At 34.8% G+C, this 15526-nt stretch overlaps 1 protein-coding gene across 2 annotated transcripts in view; it reads right to left on the bottom strand.

Annotated features, from left to right (window-relative positions):
- Window positions 1-15526, bottom strand: part of LOC149771853 (tRNA (34-2'-O)-methyltransferase regulator WDR6-like) — a 125513-nt gene that overhangs the window by 69602 nt on the left and 40385 nt on the right. For both annotated transcript variants that reach the window (XM_089948130.1, XM_089948131.1), the window contains exon 13: window positions 6088-6209. In XM_089948130.1, the coding sequence (XP_089804256.1) occupies window positions 6088-6209 (122 nt within the window). The remainder of the gene's footprint in view (window positions 1-6087; window positions 6210-15526) is intronic.

The raw sequence follows: 15526 nt of genomic DNA, 5'->3' as shown, positions 1-15526 counted from the left end.
TATGTATGACTGTTTGTCTCTAGTTTATTTTATTACGAACAAAGTTATAAACATGTATTAGTAAGGGAAATAACTAGCATATAAAATAGTTGCTATAAAATGAGAAACAACTTGAATTATTAAGCTGGCAAGAAATCTATAAACAACTGTGATTTCTTATATTTTGTGTCTAAAAAGAACAATCAATGTTAACAAGTATAAAGCCACCGCAATATTGTCTTAAACACTCTTAAAATGTCAAGCGTGTAATCCATGCTTTAGGATGTCTACAGCTCTGTTTACTGACTTTTTAATCTATCATAATTAATTTGCAATTAATTTTAAAAACAGTTCAGAAGAAATCATCCTAGATGAGGATTCTCTAAAGTGAAATTAAAAAGAGCAAGAAAGAAATGAATTTAAACAGTTATTATCTGAATATGAGAACTTATTTCCAGATGTTCCTACAAGAACCAACAAAATTTTCCATGACGTTGAAAGTGTAAATACTAAACCTGTCAAACAACACCCATACAGGATGAACCCTCTCAAACAGGAATACTTGAAAAAGAAATTCAGTATTTGCTGGAGAATGATTTTATACAGCCCAGTAAAAGTGACTGGAGTTCACCATGCATACTTGTTCCAAAACAAGAAAAAACTTTCCATGTGTGTACTGATTATAGGAAGGTGAACAGTGTGACAAAAACAGATTCATTCCCATTACCAAGAATCGATGACTGTATTGACAAGATCAGGAATGCCAGCACGTCACCAAATCTGACCTTCTGAAAGGATTTTGGCAAATTCCACTAACGGAAAGAGCAAAGGAAATTTCGGCATTCATGACTCCAGATGGACTTTACTAATATAAAGTAATGCTGTTTGGGATGAAAGGGTCACCAAGTACATTTCAACATCTCATGAATATGATTACCTCTGGTCTAGACAATTGTGATGCTTACATCAACGATGTCATCATCTACAACGACACCTGGAAAGAACATTTAGCAACAATTCGGAAATTCTTTGACAGACTCACAGATGCATGTTTGACAATTAATTTTTCTAAAAGTGAGTTCTGCCATGCTAGTATAACTTTTCTAGGACACATGGTAGGACATGGACAAGGTAAACCAATAGATGCTAAGGTCAAGGCTATCTCTGAATTCCCTATGCCTGTTAATAAAAAGCAACTGATGCGATTTTTGGGTATGGCCAGATACTATCAAACATTTTGTTCCAATGTTTCTATAATTGCTGAACCCCTGGCAAATTTATTGAGTAAGAATAACAAATTTCTTTGGACTGGAAAATGTCAGGAGGCTTTTGACAAGTTGAAAGCCATACTTAAAAGCAAGCCAGTTCTTACAGCTCCAAATTTCAGCCAATTATTTAAAGTGTCTGTTGATGCAAGTGATGTTGGGGTTGGAGCCGTTTTGATTCAAGAAGATGAAAATGGTATTGATCATCTTGTGTGCTATTTTTCTACGAAATTAAATAAGCACCAAAGAAATTATTCAACACTCGAGAAGGAATGTTTGGCTTTGATACTGGCATTACAACATTTTGAAGTTTACCTAAGTTCAGCTCCTTCTTCAATTATTGTATTTAGTGACCACAACTCCAGGGATCGTCCTGGGCTTCGCCAATGTCGCAAATTGTGATTTTTTTTCCTTATTGGCAACAAAAGTATCCCATCTGGCGATTTTTTTGGCGACATACTTTTTGGTTATTTAATTTGTACATACAATCATGGATTTGGACTGAATAAATTTAAAGCCAGAACGAAAGGAAGCCACAAACTTGACTAAGCAATGCATTGGAATCAATCTGTTACACAAACGATCCTTTGTTCTTATTGACAACCCCATCTTTACAGTGCATTTTTACATCATAATCTGCTTATGCTGACATCTGGGCTGAGTACTGTATGCTGTGATACAGTCAATCATGCTACCGCACTATACCTACCACTGACCGACTTCTGAAGACGCGAATAGAACAGATACAATTAATTGTATGGCTAATCCTTCTGTTTTTTTTTTTTATACATATACCAATACAATAGTTTTGCTGAACCTTCATAGAAAACTGATAACCTTTGAAGTACCGACTACTGTGTATAAATACAAAGCAAATGGAAAAAATCTCAATCACATTTACATCTGTCGCCATTGCAGCATTTTACTCATTGATCTTTTCCTTTTGCCATCAGTCCCGTGTTACGGTTGCAGAGACTTAAACTCCGCAACAAGAAATAGAAAAAAAAACAAAAAAAAACAGTTTTGCATAATTAATAATAATTATTTATTTCTCAAAATACAGGAGTGAAAGAATCCCTAAATTGGGTGTGAATTTACGCTTATATATACGGTCCAATATTGCCAGGTGTTGACTCGTGTAAGTTTCATTCATGGGAATGGAGATCCTATTTTTCTTGTCGAGAAAATTTGTACAGCATTCAGTGATCATTCTTGGGATTTAGGAAGCAATTCACTACAAGCTTTGTGAAGCTAGCCATAAGGGGGGCGGGGGCTGCTGAGAGACTACTGGTGTCACCTGTCAGCACTGAGGACTGTGAACGTGGATTCAGTAAGATGAACCTCATAAAAACTGACATCAGAAATAAGCTCTGCATCTCATCTCTCGAGCACTTAATGAGAATCAGCATGTACAGATGTGAAAAATTTGACTTTGAAACTGCATTCAACAAGTGGGCAGCCCTAAAATCGCGACGGATCTTCATGTAACACTTTGTAACATTTTGTTAATGCTTGTTGTAATTAAAGCATTAACTAACCCATCTTTTGTAATTTTCATTGCCTGTTACATTAATAGACTAAATTAACACTTGGAAAAATGTATACTACTTTTTTTGGCGACACTTTTTGAAAATTGGCGACAAAATATTGAGGTTGGCGATTTTTTTGGCGACAGCTTTTTAAAAGCCAGGACCATCCCTGCAACTCCCTTACTTTCATCGGCAAGATGGAAAAAAAAATCAGTGACTATTAAGGTGGAGTTTGTTGTTACAGGAATATAATCTTGACATCAGGCACATCAAGGGAAAAGATAATTTAATAGCAGACGCACTTTCCCCATGTATAACAATGAATTATTTCATGCACACTGTGTGCAATTTATACGAATTCTTTTTAACCTCATGTATAATTAGTTTGTAGTAAAAAGAAAGCTTTATGTATAAATTTTTCCTTTTCTTTATGGGGGAAGTGTTACGTATATTTGATTTAATTATACCTGATTTAATATACATTTATTTCAATTAAATTGTTTGTCAGTTTTATAAAAAAAATTAGTTTTTATTACATGCTGAAATAATTTGACCTTGACTGTTAGTTTATAAACACCAGGTGTTGATCTAAATCCTGACCTCAATTCAAAATTTGTAGCAACCACGTAAACAAGTTCTATTTTTATTTTAAAATGATTGGTTGTTGTCGAGGTCATGATGGGACTATGTGTTTAAGATGTAAACAATTTTTTATTTTATTTCTTATTTCTTAGATTAAAATGATTGGTTCTCATCAAGGCCACACTGGGTGGATGTGATCTTTAACAAGTACCTAATTTCTACAAGCTTCCAGAACATGATCACATGACCCCTTGTTTACGTTTTAGAAGACAATATAACCTTTGTTTTGGACAATTATTCTCAGAACAAGTTGGGCTGTTACACTGGAAGTTGTATGTTGTGCTGTTTGGAGTTATTTCAAATTACTTGGATTGGAGTTATTTCAAATTACTTAGATTCAAAAGGATTAAAATGTTCCTGCAAAATACATGTGCTCATGTGAAATTGTTGAACAAAGATAGCTTTTATAAAAATTTATTCAAATTTCCAAAACCAGAGTGATAATTATTGTTTCTACAAGGAACTGCAGACTTCAACACTACAGATCACAGCATACGTCATCGTCTTTCATCTTGGATGTTTAGTCGGGATTCTAACTCAAAATCAGTAGAACATTTTGTTATTAGGACTTCAAAAATTATATTCGTAGATTATTCTTGGATTATTTTTGGATTTGATTCTTAAAATCATAAGTTCATATTTTTTCATTTTTACAGAATTTTTCCAGGAAAATAAATTATTATTGTATTTTACAAGGCTTGTTGTTTTTACTCTTTCTTGTGTTACTGTTTATTCGAGCCTAAACACATAAGAATATTGCCAAATCTGGTCAAATTCTGTTATGCAATTGTTGACAAAGAAAGAAATTATATGTTTTAATATTTTAAGTAAAGACTGCCATATTTGATAACAGATCAGCATCATCTGTAAAAAAATGAAAACTCTACTGTGCCAGAATGATTTCTTTCAAAACTAATCTAATTCTACTTAGCAGTTTTTGAAAAGTTGCTGTTTTATAGGCTGTTATAATTAACAGGGTTAGTAGAATATTTCTTTCAAAATATTCAAGGTTTTTTCAAGGTTTTTCAATGTTTAAAATTATGTTTTTCAAGATGCATTCTTACACTAATTTTAAAGGATACATCAATAAAACTCTATGTAAACACAACTTAGTACTTACTATTACTTCTTACAAGGAACATTTCTTGCAAATTTATTATAAAAAAACAACATGAAGTCAAGAGCATGATCATTGATATCATTCCCAATACTAAACTTCCTACATCTGGACATTAGAATGATGTACAGTCACTGAACAATGTTCATTTTACTCTGTCTACACTACACTATTTACAAAGTGCAAAATATTTTAGTGTGAATTTTTCAGTTCTTGTAGCTTGTCATTAATCTGTTTTTCAAGAGCTCCAAGTTCGTCAATATTGTCCTTAACACTTATCCTCAAACTATTTGACATCGTGATAAGGAAATATTCCTACGAGTCTCTGCTTTCAATGCATAGTCATCAGCAGCAGCTGTCATTATCTCATGTCTTTTTCTGTAACTGCTTTTCTTCTTCACCCACCCCAATAAAACAAACAAAAAGTAACAAAGATATTTGTTTGATTTATATTATCTACTTATATAAAAACAGCGTATGGATATTTTAAACTATTTCATATTATTTTACCTGTATTCTATATTTTTAGATTTATTGTGTTTATTGCAATTATTTTCTGTCCTATTTCCACTCAATCCAAAAATAGAACCAGATAGAACTAATTTAATAATTAAGACTTTACACAGTTTCTATTTTAAAACTTGAATTTCTTTGTTCACAGATATCTCTTTCATCAAAAACTATTTCATGCTGAAGGCTTCATGTTTTGCCATATTAGCTGAAATGGACGTTTTTTTCCCCAGCTGTATGTGACTGAAAAACACTCTCCCACTGCACGCAAATCAATATCCTTCTGGCTTAATATGCACTTTGCAAAGCTCTCATATTCCAAACTTTATACTTTTCTTCATCAAGCCACCGAAGTTGGAATCGGCAGCCAGATATTTCAAAGTGTACAAATGATTCAAATTTAAACCGCAGATACATCCAGAGTTCATACAATCGGAAGTTCAAAATGTATGACTGTGCAGTGGTCAGATGTGGAAATTTCTGTTCCAGCACAAACTTAGCAATGGATTGTTTTGTTTCGAGCTTTTGTTAAAAATTTTCCTTTTCTTTTTTATTTAAATCTGTAAACCGAAAACTATTAATTAATTCCTTTCGGTTTCAAGAAAATTAAGGCTTTTCAAGGTACCCAGACAATATTTTGAATTTTCAAGGTGTTTTCAAGGCCTTGAGGGACAATTTCATTATTCAAGGCTTTCAAGGTCCCCTACGGACCCTGAATTAAAGTAACAGAAGCATATTAGTATCATTTATAGAAATTAAAATGGTCCTCATTAGTTCAAAGCAAGGGATTAAATTATTAAAGTCATGAAACTTTTATCTACAGCTGAAATAATTTCACCACAATTTATGAGAAGCTCAAGACAAATCAAAATTGTATTTTATGAATGGATCAATGAAGAGCTAAGGCTTACAAGGACAGAAAAGACAATAAACTTGTCTCATAAACTTCTAATCAAAATGACTTGTATAAACATTACTGAATGTATAGGTATATGTAATTTAAACAACTTTAATAAAAAGTAAAAAGGAAAAACAAAATGATTACCACAACTCCATTTGGCTGAGTAGACAGTAATGAACTGTCTGCAACCCAGATGATGCTGAAAATTTTCCCTTCGCAAATGACTTTATCAACTATCCCAACTGTCCTCCATGTGTAGTCTTTTTCTGCATCCAATAATAATAATAATAATAATAATAATAACAATAATAATACCAATAATAATAATAATAATAATAATAATTATTATTATTATTATTATTAATATATTTAACACAACAAAACATGTTGAGGGCTATTCCAGTAAAACATATATCCCCCCCGGGGACAGTACTTCCAAAAAACTTCTGTAGGAGGTTGTGTTTCAAACTACTTTGATTCTGACAGTGGAAGGTTGGTTAGGAAAATCACTTCTGTTGTGGGTTGTTTTAACAAAATGAGAAATCGCTGGTGGGGTTGTCAGAAAAAGAAAAAAAAACACAAATATATATTTAAAATCACATCTAACCCCCTCCTAGCGGTCTAACATGAATAAAACATTGGGTCAGAAAATGATGCCAGTACACGCGAGTACACATAATTTGTACGAATTCGCGTACTTTTAAAGCAGTGATACACGTTCAGCAAATAACGTCAAAGTTGCGGATATAAAAAAATGTGCTTTGCGCAGAATGCAATTTTTATTAAACTTTTAACTTAAGAAGTGCATTTCACGATGTAATTTGCACTACCGCTTCTGTCTCCAGATATCTGGATACTTCGGTTCGACATGAATGGCTGTTAAACTAAATTTGATTGGTTCATTGGGCCCTGTAACAAGCATTTTATGGTAGTTTTAGCCTTACTTTCATCATGGAAATTTTACAAATGCGTGTTTCGAATAAGGGCCACACAGGAAACCAAAATGGTTGAATCACAACACGGTTTGTCTTGAGACGACGTTTTCAGTCGGCAAATACTGGCTGGTGATAGCTATGATGACAATGAATTTCATATATATCGGTCTGTTAGACATTGGGAAAATGTCACTGGAAATACCAGTGTGTGATTTTGAGCCCAAAATGGATGTTGAGTGCGAGTCCGATGTACGTGTTGGATGGACAATATGCCGGTTATATTTATTCAAGATACCCATGTGTGAACAATAAGACTGGGAATGTTGGACTTAAAACCCTAATACAGCATTATGGAAAGAAAAATATGGCATAAAAGGCAGCAAAACACTGATTCAAGGAAGTGAATCTTTGGCAGAGTTCATGTTAGTGAAAACTGACAGAGGTCTCGGAAACGCTTATAATCATGCGTATATGGACGCCAATTTTTTTTATTTAGGTGGACGGTAAAATTCAAAGACTTGCCAGTCCTGCTTCAGTCACCTGCATAGTGGGAAAATGTGTTGATCAGTTAGTTGTGCTGATATTTACAATCACAGAATTTAGTGGCTGAAAGCCCCCCCCCCCAGTTGTCACCATTATAAAAGTACATCAAAAGAACATGCTGCAATAGCTGAGCGGCAAGATCAAAGACTTTGAGTGGCAGATATTTACAGCGCTTGAATTCAGAAGCAGAAAGACCCAGAAATGCACATGTGGTCATTTATAACAGTACATCAAATAAGCAAATGTAGCTATCATTATGGTGGTCATTTCCGAGTGTAACGGAATAAGCAGTGCACATGACCTCGGAATCATGAAATGTTGAGACTTGGACTTGAGTGAGTATTTTGGGGTTCAATGGCAAACTGACGAAGACTGTACTGAGATTCAGGAGAGTGCTAAAGTTGCTAGAACTGATGGTTTGGAAGAGACAGTAGCCAAGCGTAAGAAAGTGTGTGATACCTAGCTTAGTGCTTTGAATAAGACATTCCTTGGATAGAAAAAATTCAGACTCACTCTGATGGACAACAAGAGCTATGTCAGTGTTATAAAGAATGTAGAAATTAAACTCTATGGCAACCAATAGTTCTTTTAATTTGCATAGTTTTCTGGGAGAGGACTGCAACTTTTGCTAGTGGGACTCATATTTTTACCAAAATGGGAGCCATGGATTTTAAAATCCTAATGAGACCTCTGGTTCAAAACTTTTCTTTCTGGAACAGAGATATCCAAGAGAGGTTACTCATGCAGCCATAACTGAGAGATGTTGAAAACTGCACAACCATAAAGAACAGTAACTTGTTCAAGCTAGTTATGCATATGCGTTTCAGACAGCAGGCAATGAAAGGAGTTCACAGCACAGAATAATATTCGTACACAGAGGAGGAGGATCATATTAAATTCAGAAATAGTTAACAGATTAATGCTCATAGGGAACATTAAAGATTCCCCATACAACATAATTAAGTGTATATAGATCTCTAGTCAGCAGAACCACTATGGCAACAAAAGAATAAAGAGACAAACTTTTATATAATAATGAGGACTTGACTTTATATATCTTTAGAAGCTGTAAACGCTTTACAACATTAGACAACACCTATAAGATAAAAAACATATAATGATATGATTACAAAAACAAACACCATGAAATTAGATAACAAAAAAAACATGCTGAGAATATTTAAGGCAGGAAAAATTATTAGGTCTTTAAGTTTGTTCTTGCAGTCGAAATAAGTGAGTTTTGAGAACCCTCTTGAATGTGATTACTGTGTCTTTATGTCTAAGTTCAGTGGGCAATTCATTCCACGTTGATGGGCCCTGGTATGCAAAAGAAAGGTGTCCATATGACCTTGTTTTCATACTTGGAATAATGAGTATACAATTGCCAGAAGAGGAGCGTAAGTATCTTGCTGGTGTGTACACATGGGTGAGGTCAGATAGGTATGTTGGACTAGAGTCCGACAGTGAAACGTAGCACAGAGAACAAATTTTGTGTTTGATTCGGGATTGAATGGATAGTCAGTGTAGGGTACAGAGCAGCAGGGAGGTGTGCTCTGATTGTGGTACTCTAAGTATGATCCAAGCAGCTGTGTTTTGAACTTTTTGAAGTTTCTGGAGCAGATACTGAGATGAACCAGACAGAATTGAGTTACAATAGTCCAGTCTTGAAAGTACTAATGAACACACAAGTGTTTTAGTGGCATCAACTGAAAGATATTTGCGAATTGAGCTGATGCGTCTCAGCTCAAGATATGCAGCCTTGCATATGTTCATGACATGTTGGTGCAATGTGAGAGTACTGTACAGAGTAACACCTAGGTTTCGTACTGATTGTGTGAATTTAATGTTGGTGTTGCTGATATTTATTGTTTGAGGTAAAGGATGTGAATGAGAAAGTCTTTGTGTTGTGATCAGAATGGTCTCAGTTTTATCATCATTCATCTGCAGCTTGTTACATGTCATCCATGATTTCACATCAGAAATGCACCTCTCTACGCCTTGGATGGTAGCATCAATTTCAGTTGGGTGGCTAGATTTGTATATTTGGGTGTCATCAGCGTACAATTGGTGAGACACTGGATGATGATCTATGACACTAGAGAGCGACTGAGTCTACAGAATGAAGGGAACAGGTCCAAGAACAGACCCCTGTGGAACACCACAACATAGATCAACTGGGCTGGAGTGTATTCCATTTGCAGATACAATTTATGTCCTTTTGACCAAGTAGGACTTGAACCACAGTAAGGCTGTATCATGAATGCCAAATACATGCTGGAGACGGTGAAGTAATATATCATGGTCTGTTGTGTCAAATGCTGCAGACAAATCAAGGAGGGTGAGGACTGTAATCCTTCCGCTCTCCAACACAGAGAGAATGTCATTAACTACTTTTAGAAGAGTAGTTTCAGTACTGTGGCAAGGGAGATATGCAGATTGTACATTGCTAAAAAGACTATTTGAATTTAGATGTGATACAAGCTGGGATAGAACAACCTTTTCTAAGATTTTTGATATGAATGGGTGATTAGAAACTGGGCGGTAGTTCTTTAAATCGTTATGGTCTAGTGTTGGTTTCTTCAGCAGAGGCTTTACAATGGCAGTTTTGAAAAATGATGGAATTCCCCGGATGAGAGAGAGGTATTAATAACATCACTTAGTGAAGGCAATTCTGGATCTAAGCACTCAAGCAGCAGTGATGTTGGAATTGGATCAAGTTCACATGACTTTGGTGCACCCTTCATCAGGATTGTATGTAAGAAATCTATAGAGACAGGTTCAAATGCTGCTAAAGGTTGCTGCTCAAATTCTGTATCCCAACTGTATGGTGATGACGAGTCAACTGAAATTGTGGTGTCAAGCTTATCTCTAATGGTTTGTACTTTGTCACGGAAGAAATTTGCAAACATGTCCGGAAGGTCGACTGGAGAGAAGGTAGTTGGAAGTGGTGTATATTTGTTCCTTGATATTAGCTTGTTAGTAATCTCGAACAGCTCTTTGCAGCTGGAACTTTCCATGATCTTAGTAGTATAGTGGGCTGATTTCGCTGCATGGACTATATTTGTAACATTCTTCTTAGCGGTTTCATAGATTTGCTTATGAATAGTGAGTCTTGTGGAAAGCCAAAGCCTCTCAGCTTTACGGCGGTCTCTTTCAGCAGTGCGAAGCTGGTCCCTAACACTGCAAAACCATGGAGAACACTTTTGAATTGATACTCTGCACTTGGTAGCTGGGGCATGTTTGTCAAGCAATGAACGCAGGCAGTTATCAAGTTGTTCTGCAGTAGGAGGTAAGCAAGTTGTTAGGTTAGCTTGGATGTCGTGCATTAGTTTGGTTCTATTTATCATATGAAGATTTCTCTAAGTAGCAGATAAAGGTGGAGGGTTAGGGACTGATACATCAAGATGGCATATAATGCAGAGGTGATCTGATGCAAAGTCATGGGATACCAGGGAGGACCTTAGAATGTTATCATCAGGTCTATGAAGAATCCAGTATAAAATGTGACCTTGATATTATCATGCAAATGTATGACGAAATGAAGTACATGCACTCAAGTTGGATAAAATTTGTCCTGTTGGTGTTTGGTTCTTCCTATGTATATTTTGATCATGATGGTATTTTCTACAGACCTTTTGGCACTTAGTTCCAAGCCATCATTTGGTATTTGTATTTCATATTGGATAACTAAAAAAGTCTATTATCTAGTACAATACATTTTTAACTGATGATGAAATTGATGAAAAAATACTTGATGTCATTCTGATATATGGATTCTTTACTACACTGCTGATCTGTTCATCCTGATTCTTTATTTTAGCATCTCCTTTAGACTTACTGGTACCAGTGCTTTTAATAAAATTGTAACTTCTAGTTTCTTGCAATCTAAATATTTGTAATGATGTGTTATTGTCAAAAGGTAAAATATGCTTAGTGTAAAATCTAAAACTATTAATTAGCAAGGGACTAAAGTGAAAAGTGGGCAGAAATTATTACCATATTACAGTATTGTTAGAAACAACAGAATAGTTGTACAGGATGTATTTTGCAAAGTTGTAGAACTAGCGCTCGTATTGTCACTACATAGTCTTCTTAAATAATAATATCATTATTTCTGTATATTCCTATCAGTATTTTCCCATTGGTAGTAATTTTCTGATCTGATGTTGTTCATTTCTTGCACAATTTTTACACATCAAGAATTCTCACAGTATTATTAAAAAACGATGCAATCTGCATCAAATTGAGTTGTTTGAGAAGAAATTAATTTTTTTAACCCAAAAATCACTGAAGCTACGAGTTCTTGCATTAAAGTCTCACATTAAATAACATTTGAAGTAGCCACGATAGTAGTTTAGGATGCAACTGTACTAATTTCACCCAATCTTGAATGTGATGGAGGAACATAGCTCCAAAATAAACACATCAATTTTAGAACCTTTTCATTGACTATGAATCAAGTATCTGAGTCCAACTGAATTGTTAGAAATTTTTTAATTCTTTTGACAACATCGTAATTAGCTGTCAAATATGGAGTAAGCCTATGGTCTTTCTGCCATCCCAACCAATACCCCACCACAACCACGTGACCATGCCCAATGACATCACAGTAATAATCGATATACAACTAGAGATGACGTCTCTTCGAGAATTTTGATTTCAGTAGAGCCTTAACAGAGTGGAACAGTAAGAAAGAGTGACAGATATTTAAGTGTTAGGGAGATATTTAATAATGGCTATTCCTCCCGCCACCACCTCCTCACTGGAGATCACACACACACAAAACTTAGAGTAAATCCTGAAATCCTGGCCGCATCCCTGCAGGGGAGATAACTTGACTATTCAATTTTATTGGTCTCTGGTTATCGCATGGTATTTCTGTTACTTGAACATTATCTTACAGTGTGTCCATTTAGCATGGTCGAAAAAGGCTTACAACCATTGAGAGTTGTTAAAGGACTCACATTACTACAGATGTGAAAGAACGAGAACCATACTATAAATCAGTGAAATTAAATAGAGTATAGATGGGTTAGACTGTCCCTGATTGGTTCTTTTGAGTGTTTGTCCTACTTGTAACTGAAAAAAGTGAGGGACATTGTTTTATTAACATAATTTCCAGCCCTTTACAGACCTGAGTTTGGATGACTCATTACTGAAATCAGTAGCTGACTCTTTGGTGCAGTATTGAAAGCACACAGTTCAAATTTGTACAGATCGAGAAAATGGTGCGGCTGTTATGGTTTTCTTTTCACAAAAGCTGTCATCATAGATGTGTCTATACCGATACAAATTTGATCATGAGCACTCGAAATGTTAAGTTACTGAATTTTAATATGGTGTTTGCACAGGTTTACAGTGGGAACTGAATTAATACAGAGAGTCCTGAACTCATGAGTTTTGTGCAGAAATATGGAATCCAAACAGAATACATCCAGAAATGTAGAGGTTTTCAATCTTGGATTTAGTCTCCCCGTTGTGTTTCACACTGATATGCATATTCACAGAAAATTTGTATAGTAGTAGGAAAAGTAAGTGAGAAATTTAGATACATATCATAAACAAGACAAACAGTATGTGGGGGGAGAATATCATAAGAACAGGCTGGAATGGAGAAGTATAATAAAAACAATAATGAGTAGAAGTGTTCCTCTTTTTTATGTGTGCAACATTATTTTGTCAGCTTCAGTAAGAAATTTCATCAAAAGGAAGACAATAAAGGGTGTACAGTTAACTAAACCAATATGAATTTAACTACTTAAAAGATGTATCAAATCAATTTTAACCTTCTGGTCTGTTCTGTCCATTCTGATGATATGTCCACTGAATCAGTATGGTTGGAAAAATGTGTGGCAAATTTAAAAATTTAAAAATCTTTTGGCAGATTATGATTATACACTACTTCTGCCTGAAAGATGTGAATAATTTTATTTCTTGGTTTGTTGATTGTGGTTATTGCTCAATTCAAATGCATCATTGAAAAACATTGATGCATTCTCATACCTTGTTACAAATATTTATTATAGATGCATATCTCCAGATATTGGTGAATATAGCTTGAATAAGTTATAACAGTTCTAGTTGGAACAATGAACACTGTTACAGAAAATTTAAGTGAGCTAAAATGTAAACTTTTTGGCAGTGTGCGATGTAGGATTGCTCAAGACTTTTCCATCTCAAATGCTCACCAAGAAAAATCCATTTGTACCAATTGATGATGACTTTCAGGTAACTGTCAGAAAAGCATAATTGACAATATTCAAAGGTCTACAAAAATTACTTGAGTCAAAAGTTATAAACTCATACAGCTGTGGCAAAAATGACTTTGCTGCTGTTGCCACAGTAGATCAGTTGGTTGATTTAGTTCGGTTTGATTTGTTTTTTGGGATTTTTTTTAACAATATATTAGGTGGAGGAAGAACCCGGAAAGACCACCAACCTAAATTGGTTGATCTGTGACACATACTCACTCTGTGAGATGTGCAAGTGATGTAAAAGCACGCACCTTAGTACACTTGGGCACTTGGAGCCTCTGTTGATTTGACATTTATCTCCAACAACCAAAGTCATTTAGACATGAGATCTCAGGTTTCGGTAGATCATTATGGCCTTTACACCATTTTTAGATGAAGAGAATCTATATATGGCAGCCAGTTTTAATGCTGAAGTCCTTTTGAGACACCAAACACCACTTATGTGGAACCACTGACCTTCCACAAGTAACTGGCAACATTCTCATTTACACATTGGAGGCAAGTAATCACATGACAAGCATCTTGTACCACTGAAATGGAAGCCCCTCAGATCTGTATCACAAGACAAGCATCTTATACCACTCTGCCATGAAAGCCCCTCAGGCCATAGGTGTAAGTCTCATATGAAAGACGAAGTGGGAGATAAAACCTTTGACAACTGGATTGAAAGTGCAGAATGTTACTGCTAGGCCATCAGTGATAATGATGCTGTTGACAATACAGTTAAATGCAGTGACATTGATTTTATAAGAACTCTGGGAAAAATGATTCCTTGACTTTCATCCATTTTTCAAAATCTAACTTATGATACAAAAATGTTTTTTTTATAACTTTATATTAGTCTTGCAACAAGGCATAAAAATAAGACATCAGTAACTGAAAAAGATGTTCTTACAAGAAATGATATAGTGTAAAAGTAGACAGAAATAATGCAACATCACTTCCACAGGCCATCAGTGTTTTTACCTGACAAATCATGTATTATAAGCTTACCAAAACATTTATTGAAAAAAATAATAACAAAGAATCATAGAATCTGACCACACATTTAAAGCAATACAAGATCTAACTATTATTCTAATCAAAAGCAGCATGCCTGAGAACAAAGAAAAAATAACAAGACATAGTGATCAATTCAGTAAACACAGTTTAGTAAGGATACAAATTCATGATTTCTGTATTAGAATAGAAATATCTATTATAAAATCTGTATTCATGGATGTTAAACTAGTAGGTATTAAGGGACTGATCAATGACATCTACCAATAATAAGCCACCATGAAAATTTGTGATTTCACAGTATCAGAGACATACTTGGCTGACAGACAAACAAACAAAAGGACAAAAGATTGATTATAATGAATGAATACAAATACAAATATGAAGTAGATTATATGATCTATAAGATTTCCATTGATTACCTACAGCCAGCTGTCATTTAAATCACTTCTGTCCCCAACCCAATATTAAAATCGCTTCTACTGCCCACCAGCCCATAGCCAGAAATTATGTTTAAAAAAATATGCTTCTGTAGGGGGTAGTGTTTTTCGATTAAAACACATCTGACGGTGGATCATAATTTTTTTAATTGCTTCTGTTGTAGGTTGGTTGAATTTGAAAGTGCCTTTCCCCCGGGGGGTATATGTTTTACTGGAACAGCCCTGACTGATATTTGAAAGTAAATGAAAAAGTTGCTGTGCATCTTTATTAAATCCCAGGAGTTATCTAAAGCTTTGGAATGTAAAAAAAAAAATACATAAAAATTAAAAAAACCTTAATCAGATCCTGATTGCTCTTCAAATTTAACACGAACTTCTTTTAGATGATGTTTGATGGCAGGCCATTAAGAAT

This window comes from Sinohyriopsis cumingii, unplaced genomic scaffold, assembly GCF_028554795.1.
Source record: "Sinohyriopsis cumingii isolate HCF-2022 unplaced genomic scaffold, ASM2855479v2 utg001628l, whole genome shotgun sequence".
NCBI classification, from domain to species: domain Eukaryota; kingdom Metazoa; phylum Mollusca; class Bivalvia; order Unionida; family Unionidae; genus Sinohyriopsis; species Sinohyriopsis cumingii.
Note: the sequence above shows the minus strand (reverse complement) of the source record. Positions and strands in the feature narration are given on the sequence as shown.